General features: G+C 37.6%; 1 protein-coding gene across 1 annotated transcript in view; it reads left to right on the top strand.

The window, feature by feature from the left end:
• LOC107551120 (forkhead box protein J3-like) overlaps positions 1-16269 on the top strand; it is a 142308-nt gene extending 126039 nt beyond the window's left edge. Inside the window, exons 6-10 of the mRNA XM_016232614.1 lie at positions 9079-9207; positions 12260-12434; positions 14850-15257; positions 15641-15742; positions 16202-16269. Coding sequence (XP_016088100.1) covers positions 9079-9207; positions 12260-12434; positions 14850-15257; positions 15641-15742; positions 16202-16269 — 882 coding nt within the window. The remainder of the gene's footprint in view (positions 1-9078; positions 9208-12259; positions 12435-14849; positions 15258-15640; positions 15743-16201) is intronic.
• The last annotated feature ends 828 nt before the right edge of the window (positions 16270-17097 follow it).

Below are 17097 nucleotides of genomic sequence, written 5' to 3'. Positions count from 1 at the left end.
GGGGCCGATCCGAGGACCTCACTAAACCATCCAATCGGTAGTAGCGACGGGCGGTGTGTACAAAGGGCAGGGACTTAATCAACGTGAGCTTATGACCCGTGCTTACTGGGAATTCCTCGTTGATGGGAAATAGTTTCAATCCCCAGTCCCGATCACGAGCGGGATTCAGCGGGTTACCCGTGCCTCTCGGCGCAGAGTAGACACACGCTGATCCGCCCATTGTGGCGCGCATGCAGCCCCGGACATCTAAGGGCATCACAGACCTGTTATTGCTCCATCTCGCGTGGCTGAACGCCACTTGTCCCTCTAAAAAGTTGAACGCCGACCGCACGGGGCTGCGTAACTATTTAACAAGCCGGAGTCTCGTTTGTTATTGGAATGAACCAGACAAATCACTCCACCAACTAAGAACGGCCATGCACCACCACCCACAGAATCGAGAAAGAGCTATCAATCTGTCAATCCTTTCCGTGTCCGGGCCGGGTGAGGTTTCCCGTAAAATTAATTTGCCAAATCTATGACACCTCTTCCTATAAAACTATTTAATTTTTTTGAGAAAAAGTGGCACAAATAAATTAATGTTCACCTTTTATTTGTATTTAGCCTTCATACAAACAAGAAATGTGAAATCAATGTCAAATAAACATCTCAGACTCACCTTATTAATTATTAATATCTTTAACTTCAAACTATGGGCTAACATACCAGTCAAAAGTTTTTGAACAGTAAGATTTTTTTATGTTTTTAAAAGAATTATCTTCTGCTCACCAAGCCTGCATTTATTTGATCCTAAATATTTTTTACTATTTAAAATAACTGTTTTCTATTAGGAAATATTTTAAAGGGGTCATATGATGCTTCTAAAAAAAACATTATTTTGTGTATTTGGTGTAATGAAATGTGTTTATGCGGTTTAAGGTTAAAAAAACACATTATTTTCCACATACTGTGCATTATTGTTTCTCCTCTATGCCCCGCCTTTCTGAAACGCATCGATTTTTACAAAGCTCATCAGTCTGAAAAGGCGAGGTGTGCTCTGATTGGCCAGCTATCCACTGCGTTGTGATTGGCCAAATACCTCAAGCGTGTGACGGAAATGTTACGCCCCTTACCATATTGTGATGATGCCCTGTAAGGCCGGAGCAATGATCTTCCCACATAGTGATTTAGATATGTGGGGGCGTGTTAGAACGAGCCGTTTTAGGTAGGTGTGACTGACTCTTAACTTTTATAAAGAATATCTCTTTGGATTTGAGTCTTTAGTCTTAGCAACTTTACAGATCTTCTTTATGCACCAAGAGCTTGTAACACTTCAAAGAGAATGGAAAAATTGAAATCGCATCATATGACCCCTTTAAAATGTAATTTATTCCTGTGATTTCAAAGCTCATTTTTTTAAGCATCATTACTCAAGTCACATGACCCTTCAGAAATCATTCTAATATTCTGATTTGCTGCTCTTTATTATTTTATTATTATGTTGAAAACATGTTTTCACATGGTTGCAAATGCAACGCCAAGTTTGTTAATTTAAATGTATAGCATTTAAGCATTTAATAATTTGTTTGTAATGATCTCTGAAATGTAAATTGTAAGTGGGCTATAATAAACCAATATTTATCTTTATAAACATGATTAATTTTACTTGTGATGTTTTCTATATGGGATGATTAGCCTAATCCTCATGAACACGTGACGCTGGCGTGTGGTATCAGACATGAACTATACAGAATGCAAACAAGATTAACTTTAATACAAGGAGATAAAGGTGCAAAAGAGAATTTCAGATTTTTTAAAATGCCCATCCCAGCAAAAACTTTACAAAATCGGCCCCAGCACGAGCACCGATGTAAGTGAACCAGCTCCAGCACGAGCACGGAGACAAATTGATATGCAGTTAAATTTCCCAGTGTGTATGCCACTTAAACGAGTGTTCATATCGACGCACTTGTAGTGCTTTGTGGAGTTGTCAAATGAGGTGACCCCCGCCCCCCTTTCACCCAACACAGACAAACACAGAGCACCCCCAACCGAAAACATCTTCCCGCGCCCCTGTCTGAAATAGAAATATTTTGTAACATTATAAATGTCTTTATCATCCCTTTTGATCAATTTAAATCATCCTTGCTAAATAAAAGTATTAATTCCTATAACCCCCCCAAAAAAAATCTATTATACTGACTCCAAGCTTTTGAATGGAATGGTGTATAATGTTACAAAAGCTTTTTATTTCATATAACTGCTGATCTTTGTATCTTTCTATTCATCACAGAATCCTGAAAAAATTTACTCAACTGTTTTAAATATTGATAATCAGCATATTAGAATGATTTCTGGATCATGTGACACTGAAGACTGGAGTAATGATGCTGAAAATTCAACTTTGATTACAGCAATAAATTGCATTTTAAAATATATTCAAATAGAAAGCAGTTATTTTAAATAGTAAAAATATTTCAAAGTTTTAGCTTTGGATCAAATAAATGCAGGCTTGGTGAGCAGAAGAAACTTCTTTTAAAAAAAAATAAAATCTTATTGTTAAAAAAACTTTGACTGGTACTGTAGGTTGATTATTCTTACATTATTATTACAAATGTGCTTCAGCCAGGATAAAGAGTATGAAAAGTGCTCCGAGTTGCTGCAGAAAACAAAAGAAAAATTGAGCAACAACAAAAACGTGGCTGGAGATGTGCTTATTATTGAAAATGCAAACTCATTCTCTGCCAGCAGGAGGCGCTTTTAGAGTGATAAAACTAGCGGTTTCCCCAGTAATGGCTGTAATCAAATCAGCTCCGCTCATGAACGCTACTTTATCAGATAAAATAAAAATGCCATCGAAACCTTTCTGAAGAAAGGCGCTTCCCTTCAGAGATACATTCATATAAAACACCCGCGCTGCGTTTTGATTTTAAAACGTCCAGTGCTTCTGTTTATTCAACGAAGTCAAACACCACAAATAAATCAATGTATGGGAAACACTGGTAATGTATATCGAAATATCGGAAATGTGTTTAAAAATCATATCACCGTTATTTAAAAACAATTATATCGCGATACATATTGATATTTAATTATTGTCCAGCCCTAATATCCTATTATGTCAACACAATAAACCATGGATCTTTTTATTGATTGTTTTATTGTAACATTTATTGTTGTTTTAGCACACCTCCAACAGCCTTTTCCTCTCTTACAGTGGTTAAAAAATGCAAGCTTAAGGTATTACTGATTCATATGGGAAGAATTTCAAGATCCACCCATAGTGGGATTTCGGGGTTATCCCATGAGCATATGCTTTCTTTGCCCTCCTACTCAAAACGCTGATAGACTAGAAACCAAACACACAGGAGAGCAAAAACAAGACAGCAGGGTTTGGTGGCTCCTTGGAGATGCTGTTTCTCTTGAGCACTTCATGCCAAGCCACAGGAATTCCCACTCTCATACTTTCCCCGCCTGCTAGTGCAGGCCAATGGGATAGCGCCTGTGCTGCATAACATGGAGAAGGAAAGCCTGGCTGTCACTGAGCATTCTCTCTCTCTCTCCCTCTGACTAAATGATCACCATGCTATGCTTTTCCCTCTCTTGGTTCAGCTGGTTAAGCAGAATCGCAATTGAAATCGGAATTTATCAAATTCAAACGATACCCAAGCCTAATAATGATACTCGGTGCTTAATATGAGCTTTCATAATCTACAAACCCGATTCCAAAAAAGTTGGGACACTGTACAAATTGTGAATAAAAACAGAATGCAATGATGTGGAAGTTTCAAATTTCAATATTTTATTCAGAATACAACATAGATGACATATCAAATGTTTAAACTGAGAAAATTTATCATTTTAAGGGGAAAATAAGTTGATTTTAAATTTCATGGCATCAACACATCTCAAAAAAGTTGGGACAAGGCCATGTTTACCACTGTGTGGCATCCCCTCTTCTTTTTATAACAGTCTGCAAACGTCTGGGGACTGAGGAGACAAGTTGCTCACATTTAGGAATAGGAATGTTGTCCCATTCTTGTCTAATACAGACTTCTAGTAGCTCAACTGTCTTAGGTCTTCTTTGTCGCATCTTCCTCTTTATGATGCGCCAAATGTTTTCTATGGGTGAAAGATCTGGACTGCAGGCTGGCCATTTCAGTACCCGGATCCTTCTACGCAGCCATGATGTTGTAATTGATGCAGTATGTGGTCTGGCATTGTCATGTTGGAAAATGCAAGGTCTTCCCTGAAAGAGACGACGTCTGGATGGGAGCATATGTTGTTCTAGAACTTGGATATACCTTTCAGCATTGATGGTGCCTTTCCAGATGTGTAAGCTGCCCATGCCACACGCACTCATGCAACCCCATACCATCAGAGATGCAGGCTTCTGAACTGAGCGCTGATAACAACTTGGGTTGTCCTTGTCCTCTTTAGTCCGGATGACATGGCGTCCCAGTTTTCCAAAAAGAACTTCAAATTTTGATTCGTGTGACCACAGAACAGTTTTCCACTTTTGCCACAGTCCATTTTAAATGAGCCTTGGCCCAGAGAAAACGCCTGCGCTTCTGGATCATGTTTAGATATGGCTTGTTTTTTGACCTATAGAGTTTTAGCTGGCAACGGCGAATGGCACGGTGGATTGGGTTCACCGACAATGTTTTCTGGAAGTATTCCTGAGCCCATGTTGTGATTTCCATTACAGTAGCATTCCTGTATGTGATGCAGTGCCGTCTAAGGGCCCGAAGATCACGGGCATCCAGTATGGTTTTCCGGCCTTGACCCTTACGCACAGAGATTGTTCCAGATTCTCTGAATCTTTGGATGGTATTATGCACTGTAGATGATGATAACTTCAAACTCTTTGCAATTTTTCTCTGAGAAACTCCTTTCTGATATTGCTCCACTATTTTTCGCTGCAGCATTGGGGGAATTGGTGATCCTCTGCCCATCTTGACTTCTGAGAGACACTGCTACTCTGAGAGGCTCTTTTTATACCCAATTATGTTGCCAATTGACCTAATAAGTTGCAAATTGGTCTTCCAGCTGTTCCTTATATGTACATTTAACTTTTCCGGCCTCTTATTGCTACCTGTCCCAACTTTTTTGGAATGTGTAGCTCTCATGAAATCCAAAATGAGCCAATATTTGGCATGACATTTCAAAATGTCTCACTTTCAACATTTGATATGTTATCTATATTCTATTGTGAATAAAATATAAGTTTATGAGATTTGTAAATTATTCCATTCCTTTTTTACTCACAATTTGTACAGTGTTCCAACTTTTTTGGAATTGGGTTTGTATTTCTTCAATTGCATAGTAGAAATGAATTTTAAATGTTGCTAAATAAATCTAAATAAATATTTGATATATGTGTGTGTATATATGTATAATATATAATTTATATATTTTTATTATGTTGTTGTTATATTTATGTATTTTTTAAAATATTTTATATATTTGTATTATATTGATGAACGTAAAATGGTTTGAAGCTGAACATTTCTTGGAAGCTTCTTACCTTCTTTCTAACTTTTTCTTTAAAATGCACAGGAGAAATTTAATGCTAAGTAATCAAAATAATTTTGTTGTATGTGTATTTGTGTGTGTGTGAGAGAGATTTGTAATTTAATTATATTATTTTTTATATGTTTTAAATATATTTGTAATTTATTATTTTATATTGTAAGATTGTAACAAAAGATGGATTGAAACCTAAGCTAAACTTTCTTCTTTCTTTCCATCTTTCTTTCTTTTCTAACATTGTCTTAAAATTGTGTAGAAGTAGAATTTTTCTTTTGAATGCGAGTTATTGTTAGAGACACCTGGGTGGATTTCTCTTTGATTTCATAATCCTTGTCTCATGCTGCAGATTAGTCGCCCGTATGAAAGACTCCACTGGCTTTTGACTTTAATTCACGGCTAAATATAGCGCTGCTTTTCCACCGCAGCAAACACACAGGAGTATTTGCAATGGATTTGTTCACCCCTTACCTTCTCTCTGTGTGTTACTTTCCCACTGTGCATGCGTATGTGTGTGTGCGGACGTGCACACAGTGTTAGTATGTAGGCGTCTACGTTTTGGGCCTTGAACAAGCAACAGTGTGATGAGGTCTTTAAATCATACTTTATGGATACAGGGAGTAAAAATAGATTGTGGTGAAAAGCTCACGGCTAAAAGCCTCTTTTATGACTTAATTACATATAACATTTATACTTGTTCTTCACACCAGGTTTTGATTATAATTGTAACTGTTTTCTGTGTGATTGAATTTTCGACATGCCTGATCTTAGTTGCACACAGGGTTAGTTGTTCTGGTAATGTACTGTTTCCAGGCCTAAACATAGCTGAAAGAGTGAAGAGTTATAATATGCAAATCATTCCATGACATTAACCCCCCATCCACCCTCAATCCAGTGCAGCCCCGGCAACCGTTATGCTCCACTCTTTTGATGAACAGGGAGTAATAGGATTGGGAAACATTTATTCTGCTTGAATGATAATTCTCTGTAAGAGACCGTGATCTGTAATGTGTCTTTCTATCTGCTGTCGCGCTGAGTCAAGGAGGAACAGGACCGAAGCATTTGCTGCATCTCTTGTAGCAACCAAAAATCTTTTGGGCCTTTCACTATTGAAATGGCCTCTGTACATCCTTACTCAGACAGGTGAATCTCGGGACTTGTTGCATGGTTTTAGTACTACGCTGCTGCTGCTGCCAAGACATGTGGCGTGTGATGCGAGCATGGCCAGCATTGTTGCGATTCCATTCATCCTTTCCTACCACGCCAAACTCGATGTAGGACTATTCTCCCAGGAGCTCATTATATTCATTCCCATACCATCCCTCCAATGGCTTATTTATTCTAATTTTGCAACCAGCACATATTTGCAGTTCAGCTTTTCAAATGATAATTGGGATTATCATTTTGAAATGGAGGTTCTTCTGCTTCGGAAAACTACGCATTCAACAGTGCACACAGAAAGGTCAGGGTCTCTGTAGCATTCGGGACCTTTGTGAGCTGTCCCAAACCAATTTGTGTTGTGAGAGTTGACCGTTTCAACGTTGCCAGCATCGTGACCTTTACTGAAGGAGAGCTCTCCCCTCTCAGCCGTCTGAGACAGCAGATCATCTTGCTGGCCACCAGCCACGCTCTCCCTCTATATGAGCCACAGTGTGGGGTGCGGCATGTTAACGCTGACCTTGCTGTTGTACAGACAGTGTGGTGTACGCAGGCCACATGTCACGTATTGAAAAGGGATAAGAATTCCTCTCAAGACTTCTGAAACCAAATGGTTTCTGTTTGATTGGCTCCTTTTCCTCAGCACTCCACCCGCGGTGTCTGCGCTGCAGAGACTTATCACTGTCGTATCTCAAACTAACCTCTGGAATGTACCTGACAAAAGATGAAATAGTACAGTAGCTTACTCTTTTTTTTTTTTTTTTTTTTTTTGGTCCTGTATATTAATTTATTTAAAAAAAAAAAATACTATATTTCTGAATTCCAATTAATATAAAATAGGTTTTTACGTAATTACATTTTAAATGTATTTTATAATTTATTTAATTTATAATGTAATTATAATATATAATTAAAATAATAGATTTAATAGGTACTGTCTAAACCTAATGCATATATACAATTAATGAATTACTGAATCAATATATACAATTTATGTTGTAAGATTAATATTTTTTTTACAAATATTTTATATATTTTTTATATTAAATATAAAAATAGAATACATTTTTTAATGAATAATTATTTTTATATATACAAATATAATAATAATTAGAGATGTCAGAATTAGCGTTTTAACGCATGCAATTCATTTTTTTCAGTTTAACGCGTTACAAAAAACATTTAACGCAATTAACGCAGGGGCGGAGCTAGGGTTGGCCACCCCACTCACAACTGCTGCTTCTGTTTCTTTTTTCTTGACAAGGATTGCATTTATTTAGACACAAAACGTCTTTACTACCACATCAATTGGAAGACTTTTCAGACGCGCAGTCCAACTTCACCTCAGTGCCAGGCGCTAGTCAAACGAACGCGGAAAAGCTACAGTTGACGAGGGAGCACGTGCTCCTCAAATGCATGCACAAATACGGCAGTGTGTGCTGTATCATATTAAAGCACAAATGAAACTACGAGCATGCTATGTCGTAGTTACGTCATCAGAAGTTACCAAAAAAGGCGATTAAAGCTGCCTTAAAACTGTGTAGAGACTTTAAGATCTGAAGTGAGTCAGAAAAGGTAAAGAGTTGTGAGAAAATACGATGCGTGTCAGATCCACAACATGTTCAGCAGCAGCAGCCAAAATAACCTAATAACCCAGCAGCTGTGATTTATGTTAATCCAAGAACAAAAGAAAAAAATAGCTTTAAGGATTCATCTATGTTTAATTTAGAATTTAGTGTTTGATAACTTATTTCCTGCTTGCTGAAGGGCACAGGTAGCTAAATATGACATTTATTATAATGGGTTTATGTGAAGATTTTTTCAAGTTCACTTAAATTAGAAGTTGTTATTTTTTAAAGTCTAATAAATGTTAAAATTGATAGCTCTCAATTATAGCTGCTGTAATGTTGAATGGCTGTAGTCAATGGTTAAATATTAGAAGAAAAAAAAAACTATTTCCTAGAGACATCAGTAGTATTGGTATCAGTGATACTCGCCTTCAGACATAAAGAAGATGCCACTAAACAAATATTTAAAAAATATACTATTTTTATGTTGTTTCTACATTAATTTGAAGATTGAATGTGAAATGATTGCAATATAAAAGTATATTTAAAATCAGTTAACAGCACTATAAATAATATTTATTATTTTTATTATAGTAATATTAATAATAATATAACAATTAAATTAAAATGTGTACACTGTGTATTGAGTGTGTCAGGAAAATAGGTTGTTCTTTTTAGCGTCATTAAATGTAAACAGTTTTGTGTTATTAAAAGTAATTTTGGTGTGAAACCCACATTTACACAAAAAGTACATGTCTAAGAACTTGGCACTTGTGTTTTAAGCTAGATTTTTATCATAAATGCTCTTATAAGTCATTGACACTGTCCCTTTCTTGATTTCCAGGTGGCATTGTACAACCCTGACCAGGACGGGAGTGACAGCCCTCGAAGCAGCCTTAACAACAGCCTATCTGACCAGAGTCTGGCCTCTGTTAATCTCAACAGTGTGGGCAGCGTGCACAGCTACACACCGGTAGGAGTCCGATTCTCCATCTTTCTCCAACTTTGCAGCCACTATTCTGCTCTTTAACCTCTCGTGAACCTGAAGCAGAGCTCTTAATTTGCTGAGTTTTATTGTGGAGCACTGCTTTATGAGAAGCGGCAAGATTCCAGTGCGTTTGTCAGAATGCCAGAGTATGGAGGCCTGTGCATGGGAGCGTCCTGTCACAGAGGTTAAGGGAATGAAAGGCAGAGCTTATACTGCTGGAGCGCTGCTAAAGAGAGACGCTGCCTCTGATGTCCTCCCACTAGAGAAGCCGCTTCTTTGTTGTGGTCCCCTAGAAGCCCTGCATGCTTCTCGCTCCAGGCTCTCAGCATTGATCCGGCACAGACACTGATAGATTCACTTCAGTGGGCCAGACAATGCTCTCTCTCTCTATCTCTTTCTCTTTTTCTCAGTCTCTGTCTCTCTATTTCTGCTCCATCCAGCTGATTTGAACACTGTAGTCTGTTTGAACATAACCAGATTAAATGCACTCATCTTTACAGTGATGCATAGTGTGTCATCTGACTCCCACTGCTCATAATTCTTGTGTGCAATTAGTCTCTGCTGCTAATCTTGTATGTGAGCAGGACTTTCCTTATGCAGGATTTTTTTTTGTTAGAGCTAACTAGTGTTTCCTGCTCTGATTTTACAATTGAGTTTTGATATTGCTAAGTTAATAGGATAAAAAAATTATTGGTAGCACAGGATAATATAGGGATGTGCAATATATCTGTATCTTGTTATCAGCCGATATTGAAGATGTTTTTTTAGTTATCGCTTTATTTTAAATATTCATGTCTATATTGTATGTGTAATTTTATGTTCATTTTCCCTATTTTTACATTTGGATTACATATGCCTTCATCTGACTTTTGTTAAAATTCAAGTCAAACACGGATTTAATAACACTGTTAAATACAGTATTTAGCACATTTTTAAAGGAGAACTATTGTGCACCTTTTTACAATATGTAATATAAGTCTCAGGTGTGCCCAGAATGTGTCTGTGAAGTTTTAGCTCATAATATCCCACAGATTATTTATTATATCACTTTGAAAATGGCTATTTTGAGCAGAAACAGAAATACGCTGTTTTAGTGCCTGTATCTTCAAATACAAATGAGCTGCTGCTCCCCGCCCCCTTTTCCACAATAGGGCTGTGCTATTACAGATCGTACCCCAGATACTGTGCCAAAAAACATCTGTCTGGTTTTGATTATCATGTCTATCGCACTGAAATCATACGTTTTAAGGCCATATCAGTTTAAACTTCTGATAGTGTTTTCTGAGCGCACACATCTGAAGCACACGCACAGAAAACTGCTGTCATATGGCATGTGAATACTAAACTAAGTTCTCTTTCATGTCTTATTGCACTTAAACTGTCAAATACACAGAAGTTTGTTAAAAACACGTTAGTTACAAAAACAGTTGGTTATGTCTGTAAAGGGGAACAGCTGGGAAGAGCTGTGCAGCCAAAGACAGAACATTTAATATGCTTTGGTCGAACTTTCGCCATGGCGTTAGAACTGGTACACCAGTGCCGCTTGCGAAAACACAATGGCAGCACCATGGGTGGAAACATGCATATTAAGGGATGATGATATTATAATAAGATCCCATTTCTACGTCACAGGGGATGCGAAATCTGAAGCACGAATTTTCTCACATGCTTCCAAAGAAAGGCTTACCAAAAAACATTTACTGGATTGTTCTTTTTCACGTTTCCTGGGTTGGTAGATGCACCGGAGACCCGATTATAGGACTTAAACACGGAAAAAGTCAGATTTTCATTGTATGTCACCTTTAATGTAAATGTAATCTTATACTGTAACAAATACTGAACATTATACTTTTGTAATGCCTGAATTCATGTGTAATATTTAAAATTATTTATTTTAGTTTTTAATGTTTTGTTTTGTTCTGACAAAATAGTATAGAATACTAATATCGGCCATTTATTAGTTGTCAGCCATAACATGAAAGTAATTATCGGCTTATTAGTGTCAGCCCGAAAGTTAATATTGTGCATCCCTAGCAGAAAATGGTTGTCAGTCCAGTGCTAAATATGGTTTCATTCATATGCATATTTTATATATATATATATATATATACTATTTATGTGTAGTGTAATTCTGGAACCAGTTAGCAGAGGGAGACACTGTAGGAAGCGCTGCCGCTAACAATGATCTGTTCACGGGACTTGTTTGCAATAGCTTTGCATCGTTCAGATACATAAATTTCCCCTCACCAGTTCGCACCGAGAGCTAGAATTAGACTTCTTCAGAGTGGCAGATGACTGTTTTGCCAGCATCTCCAGTCTGTTAAACACTGTTGTCTCGAGCTAGACATGGCAGAGCCTCTGGCCTTGTGTACGCCACAAATATGCTCGGCATTATGGAGGCCATTCTCATTCTGGGCATGAAAGGCATCTCTTCAGACTCAAAACAGTGAGCAGATCCCATTTAGAGTGAAACACTTACGTGAGAGTTTAGACACACAAGCTAATTCGTTTTAACGGTCAAACCTGTACTGTATTTAGTTAGAAGGATATTTATCATTGGAAAGATTTGTTTTATGGATCAGTGCCTGTTTTTTGCAGGCAAGTTTTTATGATCTTGCTGTATTTTTCGATTGTGTTGCTCAGTTAATATCACCAAGTTGTTAATTACAAAATAAATAGCTGTAAAAACAACTTCAGAGAGTCTCTCAGGAGACGTGTCTGTTTTGATCATGGCTGTATGGTTATGTAGAAATTCAGCAGTGCTTGTAAATAAATGGTCAAGATTTGGAGGGGTTTTGTGCACTTGATTTCGCTCCTGCATATTGTACTGCAGTGTGTCTGGCAGTTCATTTCCTGTGCCATGATACTGAGTGCTGTAGTCAGTGCTGTCATGTTCTATCTGAGCTCTAATCTGCCGGTCACTGGGCCTGGCTGAGCAGCGCTGCCGTTTAGAGTGGCAAGGCTGAATTCTGTCATTGTTGCTAACCTTGTGTTCATCCCCTCACACAACAGTCATTCTCCTCTCCTCCCCCTTCAGGTGACAAGTCATCCAGAGCCGGTGTCCCAGTCAATGAGCTTGCAGCAGGCCCCTCAGGCCCAGTACAACATACCGGAACGCGACAAGCAGCTGCTCTTCTCTGACTTTGAAGATCTCAGTGCCTCCTTCCGCAGCCTTTACAAGACTGTGTTTGAGCAGTCCTACAACCAACAGGGTGAGTTTTACGCTCGGACATCACATCAAACTGCTTGAAAAACCATAGGCCAAGTCAACAAATCAGCCAAAATAATTAATAAACCTACATGCAGAGAGTGGAGAATGTGTGGAACTGTTCAGTTTTGCAGAATTCGGAGCGTGCAGATTGTGCATGGGCCTGCTGTGTGAGTGTCATTTTCAGGAATTCAGTGCCATATATTGCAAAATAAATCCTTTTGTAGTATTTATAATAATTTATTAATAATATTTATTGAATTATACATATTAATATTAAGAATAGTTATATTTATTGGTAGATTAATATTTTGTGCGTAATTTGTAATTTTATTTATCAAAACAAAGTAACTTAATGGATCAAAATGGATCAAAGCTTCATTTAATTTATAATGTAGTATTATATTCTAAACTTTTATTTTATTATAAATAGTTATTTATTCATATTATTTGTTTAATTGTATATATTAAAATGTTATAATTTATCATGTAGGTAGAATAATTTATAAATCTAATATTTTATATATAATTTATGTAATTATAAATACTATTAATTAGTATATCAAACGCTGGCAGCTTAAAAAGTGGTAAAAAAAATAGTATTTTAATTTATCTAACTCAGCATTTTAAAATCACAGTTAACTTTCTGTTTATGGGTTCTTTGAGGATTTATTAGGAAAACATGATGTACCTTTTTTTTCCAAGCATTCATGTTTTCTTAAAGTCATGTTTAACAGCCATTTTTGTGTGCATTTTTATGAATCGCAAGGATGATATTGGCTCAGTGTACTATCTTGAAAGAGAGTTTTCCAACTCAAATGGCAGCCCATCAAATAGATATGAGAATGGTGCAATGCTAGATTTAGTTCACTGCGAGCTAGCCTGTCTTAAAAGTTAATTCCGATTGTTTGTAATCTGAATGACTGATGTACAAAAAGCACTTGACAAGCGGGTTGCACACAACGCCAGACGAGCCCCCGCGTCTAACCTACTTTGCTCAAATCAGATGCTTTTCATGTTACTGTTTCTAAAGTGAACTTCTTTAATCTATCATCTGTGTTTCATCAGCTGAAAGTTGTTACCTTTTTATGTGCATAAAAGTGAAATCTCTTAGTCAGACAAGCTTGGGCAATTAAAATGAGCAAATAAAACTGGCGAGAGGATTTCACACCCCACTGCTGGAGACACTGAGCTAATTCACTGGCTTTGATAATAGGTAATGAACTCGCATTATTATTCAGGGGGGCTGCTAGCTAATTGCTTTCTGTGCTCTCCCATGGTTGGACAATAGGCTTCCTCTGCTGATAAGAGATGCACCCCTGTCACCCCACCGATGAGTGTTCTCTGGCGATTGCAGTGATGCAGGGCCCGCAGTCTGCTCTAAAAGCTCTCCACCGAAATAGGTTTACAGTGCCAGCGCCATGATGGACAGGGCCTCTTAAGACCGCGAGCCGCACGCTTCGCTGATTGCTATTGAGTGTGCAGATGTTGGAAGCTTGTCAGGCATTTTTAGAAACTAGTTCAAAACAATTGCTGCACGATTGAAAAGTTGTAGAGAGAGAAATTCTGGTGCGATTTGAGAGAGCAGACGACGACTTTGTGCTGAGTCACCGTCTCGGCACCCCAGTGCATTTTAAAAAGACAGATTCAAATGTTTTCAAAATGTTTTGCCCTTTTTTACCACTGATAAAAAAACAGTGAACAGCAGGATAAGTAAGGTATGATTATGGGAAAAAGTTGCAAGCTGGAGTCAAACTCGTGCTGCCTATGCAAGCACAATGGCTCAGTTAGTCAGGAGTATGCAGAGTATCCAGGCTACAGCTTTGACCATCAGTTTTTACCTAACACTTTACAATAAGGCTCTGTACATTTAGTTTGTTCATGTGTGAAGTGTTGGGAAATGGCAGTAAACATGCATTTATTACAGCATTTGATGATGTATAATGTTATTTTTCTAATACATTTTTTTTATGTCTAATATTAATAAATATATATATATATATATATAAAATAAATGTATCATTTTGTTAACTTATATTTTGCTTGTGCATGTTAACACATGCATTTTTAAACTTTAAACATCTTAAACATCTGTTTGTATATGTAGAAATTTGCATACTGTGCCTAACTAATGTTAACATGCTTTTTAAAACTTTTAAAAATGTTTAAAAAAAAGCAAATGTAAAAAATGAACATTAAGATTAATAAGTAGAAGATAAATAAATGCTGTAAAATGATTGTGCCTTGTGACTCCATGTTAACTATTTTATTACATATGCAACCTTAATATAGAGTATTAAAGCCTATTGGTGACTACGATTTGAGTATTAATTAATAGTTTACGTTGACATGATGGAAGGGCTTCTGATGAGATGCAGGCAACCTGTTTGAAATGATGCTATCTGTTTGATCCTTACAGGTTTGATGGGAATGCCCTCGGAGTCGTCCCAGCAGACCCACACCTCCTGCTCTTACCAACACTCCCCCAGCAGCACCATCAGCACCCACCCTCACAACAACCAGAACAGCATCACTAACTCTCACCCCAACAACATCCCCAACAGCGGTAGCCAGGTGCCTCTCTCCCACCCCCCTCACTCGGCCCACAACTCGCCCCATGGACAGCACCTTTCCCAGCATGGCCCTCACACGGCGCACAGCCAGCACCCGCACACGGCTCACAGCCAGCACAGCCAACATCCCCAGCACAGCCAGCACGGGCAGCATCCCTCCCAGCACCAGGCCCACGGCCAACACACGCAGCAGCAGCACCAGAATCTCGCCCACCAGCCTCATCCTGGCCAGCAACAGATGCAGTGCAACACCGGTAAGAGTCTGTGTGTCTGTGATAGTTCTCGCTATCTGATCGTCTCTCTTCTTTTCCTCTTGCTTTCTGTCTCAAACCCTCAGCATACTTCCTTCCATGCTGGCATTGCCGTGACAGGCCGATTTCTTCAGGCCTCTGCTAACAGTCATTTATTTTAGATTAAGAAATTTATGGCAACTTTGGAGCAGTCAGCAGTAAATCACAGGGTGATTTATACTGCTTGCTCTAATGAGAACAAAGCAAATGCAGCACACTTCAGGGAGCAGGCCTGTAGCAGAGGGTTATGGCTCCCCCTGCTGCCTCAAACAGGAAGTGCGCAGCAGCTTCCACACATCCAGATAAGTTCTGCTGTGACCTTCACTATCTTCTTGTTTTGTCTGCAGGTCTTCCCAGTGACTGGTACCCCAACCTGGATGCACTAAAAGAAAGCTGCCGCATCGCCAGCAGCTACAACTGGGCTGATGTTGATCTGTCACCCTTCCAAGGTATAATCAGAATACCTATCTATATACTAAATTCACTGATTTTTTTTCAAGAGATTAACTGCTAATTAAAAAGTTAAGTGTTTATTATTTTGGTATTTTAAGCAGTTAATTTTGTACAACTTCCACTTAATATGATATATAATTATACATTGTGAGTTGTATTTGACAATAGTAAATTAATTAGTTAAATATTTGTATTATTTATTAATAAAACATTTCTTCAAATTGTTCATCAATAAAAATTAAATATTTAAATAATTCATGCACACTGAATTTGAGCTTTTTAAAATATATTTTTAATTAAAATAATTTTATTTAAATATAAATATATCAATATTTATATAATTATATAATTTTTTTATTTTAAATGTGTGTTGCAATGCTCTACGGTGTTTAATTTTAGTTTTGAGAAATCAACTGCACAGAGTGATTAAGTAATCTCTCACCCTTTTTCTGAAGGTCTGAAAGAGAGCATGAGGCAGGCGGAGCTGAATAACTGGTCTCTCGAACCTACTCAGATATTTTAGCAGAGAGCGTACCTTCACTTTAGCTGTTGCTTTTGAATGCTGGGTGTAGTGTAATAGTGAGAGAAAGGAGATGACTAAAATGTTTAGATACACTAATAGCCTTATTTTGGAGGAATGTTAACTGCTACTAAGAAGTGGTGCAAAGTTTAAAATCACACACATTCAGACTGTCCCTTCAAAAAAAGAAACGAATGCAGGAACTAGACAGTAACTGCATCCTGATCTATCAAGCGTAGCACCCTAAAGCAACTGTCACTGTAATTAGCATCCTACAGTCTATATTTTGAGAAGTTTAGTTGAAAGTGTCTGCTAAGTTAACAACCACAGTGTCATGTTATTATATCAGCGATTTTATGGAATGTGTTTGTGCAATATAATTAATTTAGGGCTATCAGTGATTACAATCATCTCTTTTGAAGAGCACAAAACTAATGCACAAGATCTGGACTAGAATAGCGGAACCCAAATTAGAAATAGGTCCATGCTTTTGACCTTCAGCAGGGTATTTCTCGGTGAGAAGCAACTCTTCTGTTAGACCAAATTCTAGAGTGCAGGGCTGATTTAGAAAAGCCATAAAATGCAGTTGAAAAGGGAAGGAGTGGATCTGACACCTTGGTCTCCTTGGTTTTCAGTAGTTTTCAGTCATCTTTATGGGTTTTGTTTTGTTATTCATCAAAGTGTAAGTGCTAATAGACTTGGAAAAGTAAAATGATCTTATGACAATCTTTTTTTTTTTTTGTATTTCAGTATTATAAACTCTTAAACAACGTATTTACACTAGTCGTTGAAATGTTTTGGCCTTTGATCCCTAAGGCCCTTAATGTCGTA

The sequence above is a fragment of the Sinocyclocheilus grahami genome, unplaced genomic scaffold (genome assembly GCF_001515645.1).
Source record: "Sinocyclocheilus grahami isolate Dianchi unplaced genomic scaffold, SAMN03320097.WGS_v1.1 scaffold415.1, whole genome shotgun sequence".
Lineage (NCBI taxonomy): Eukaryota > Metazoa > Chordata > Actinopteri > Cypriniformes > Cyprinidae > Sinocyclocheilus > Sinocyclocheilus grahami.
This window is presented reverse-complemented; position numbering and strand designations above follow the sequence as displayed.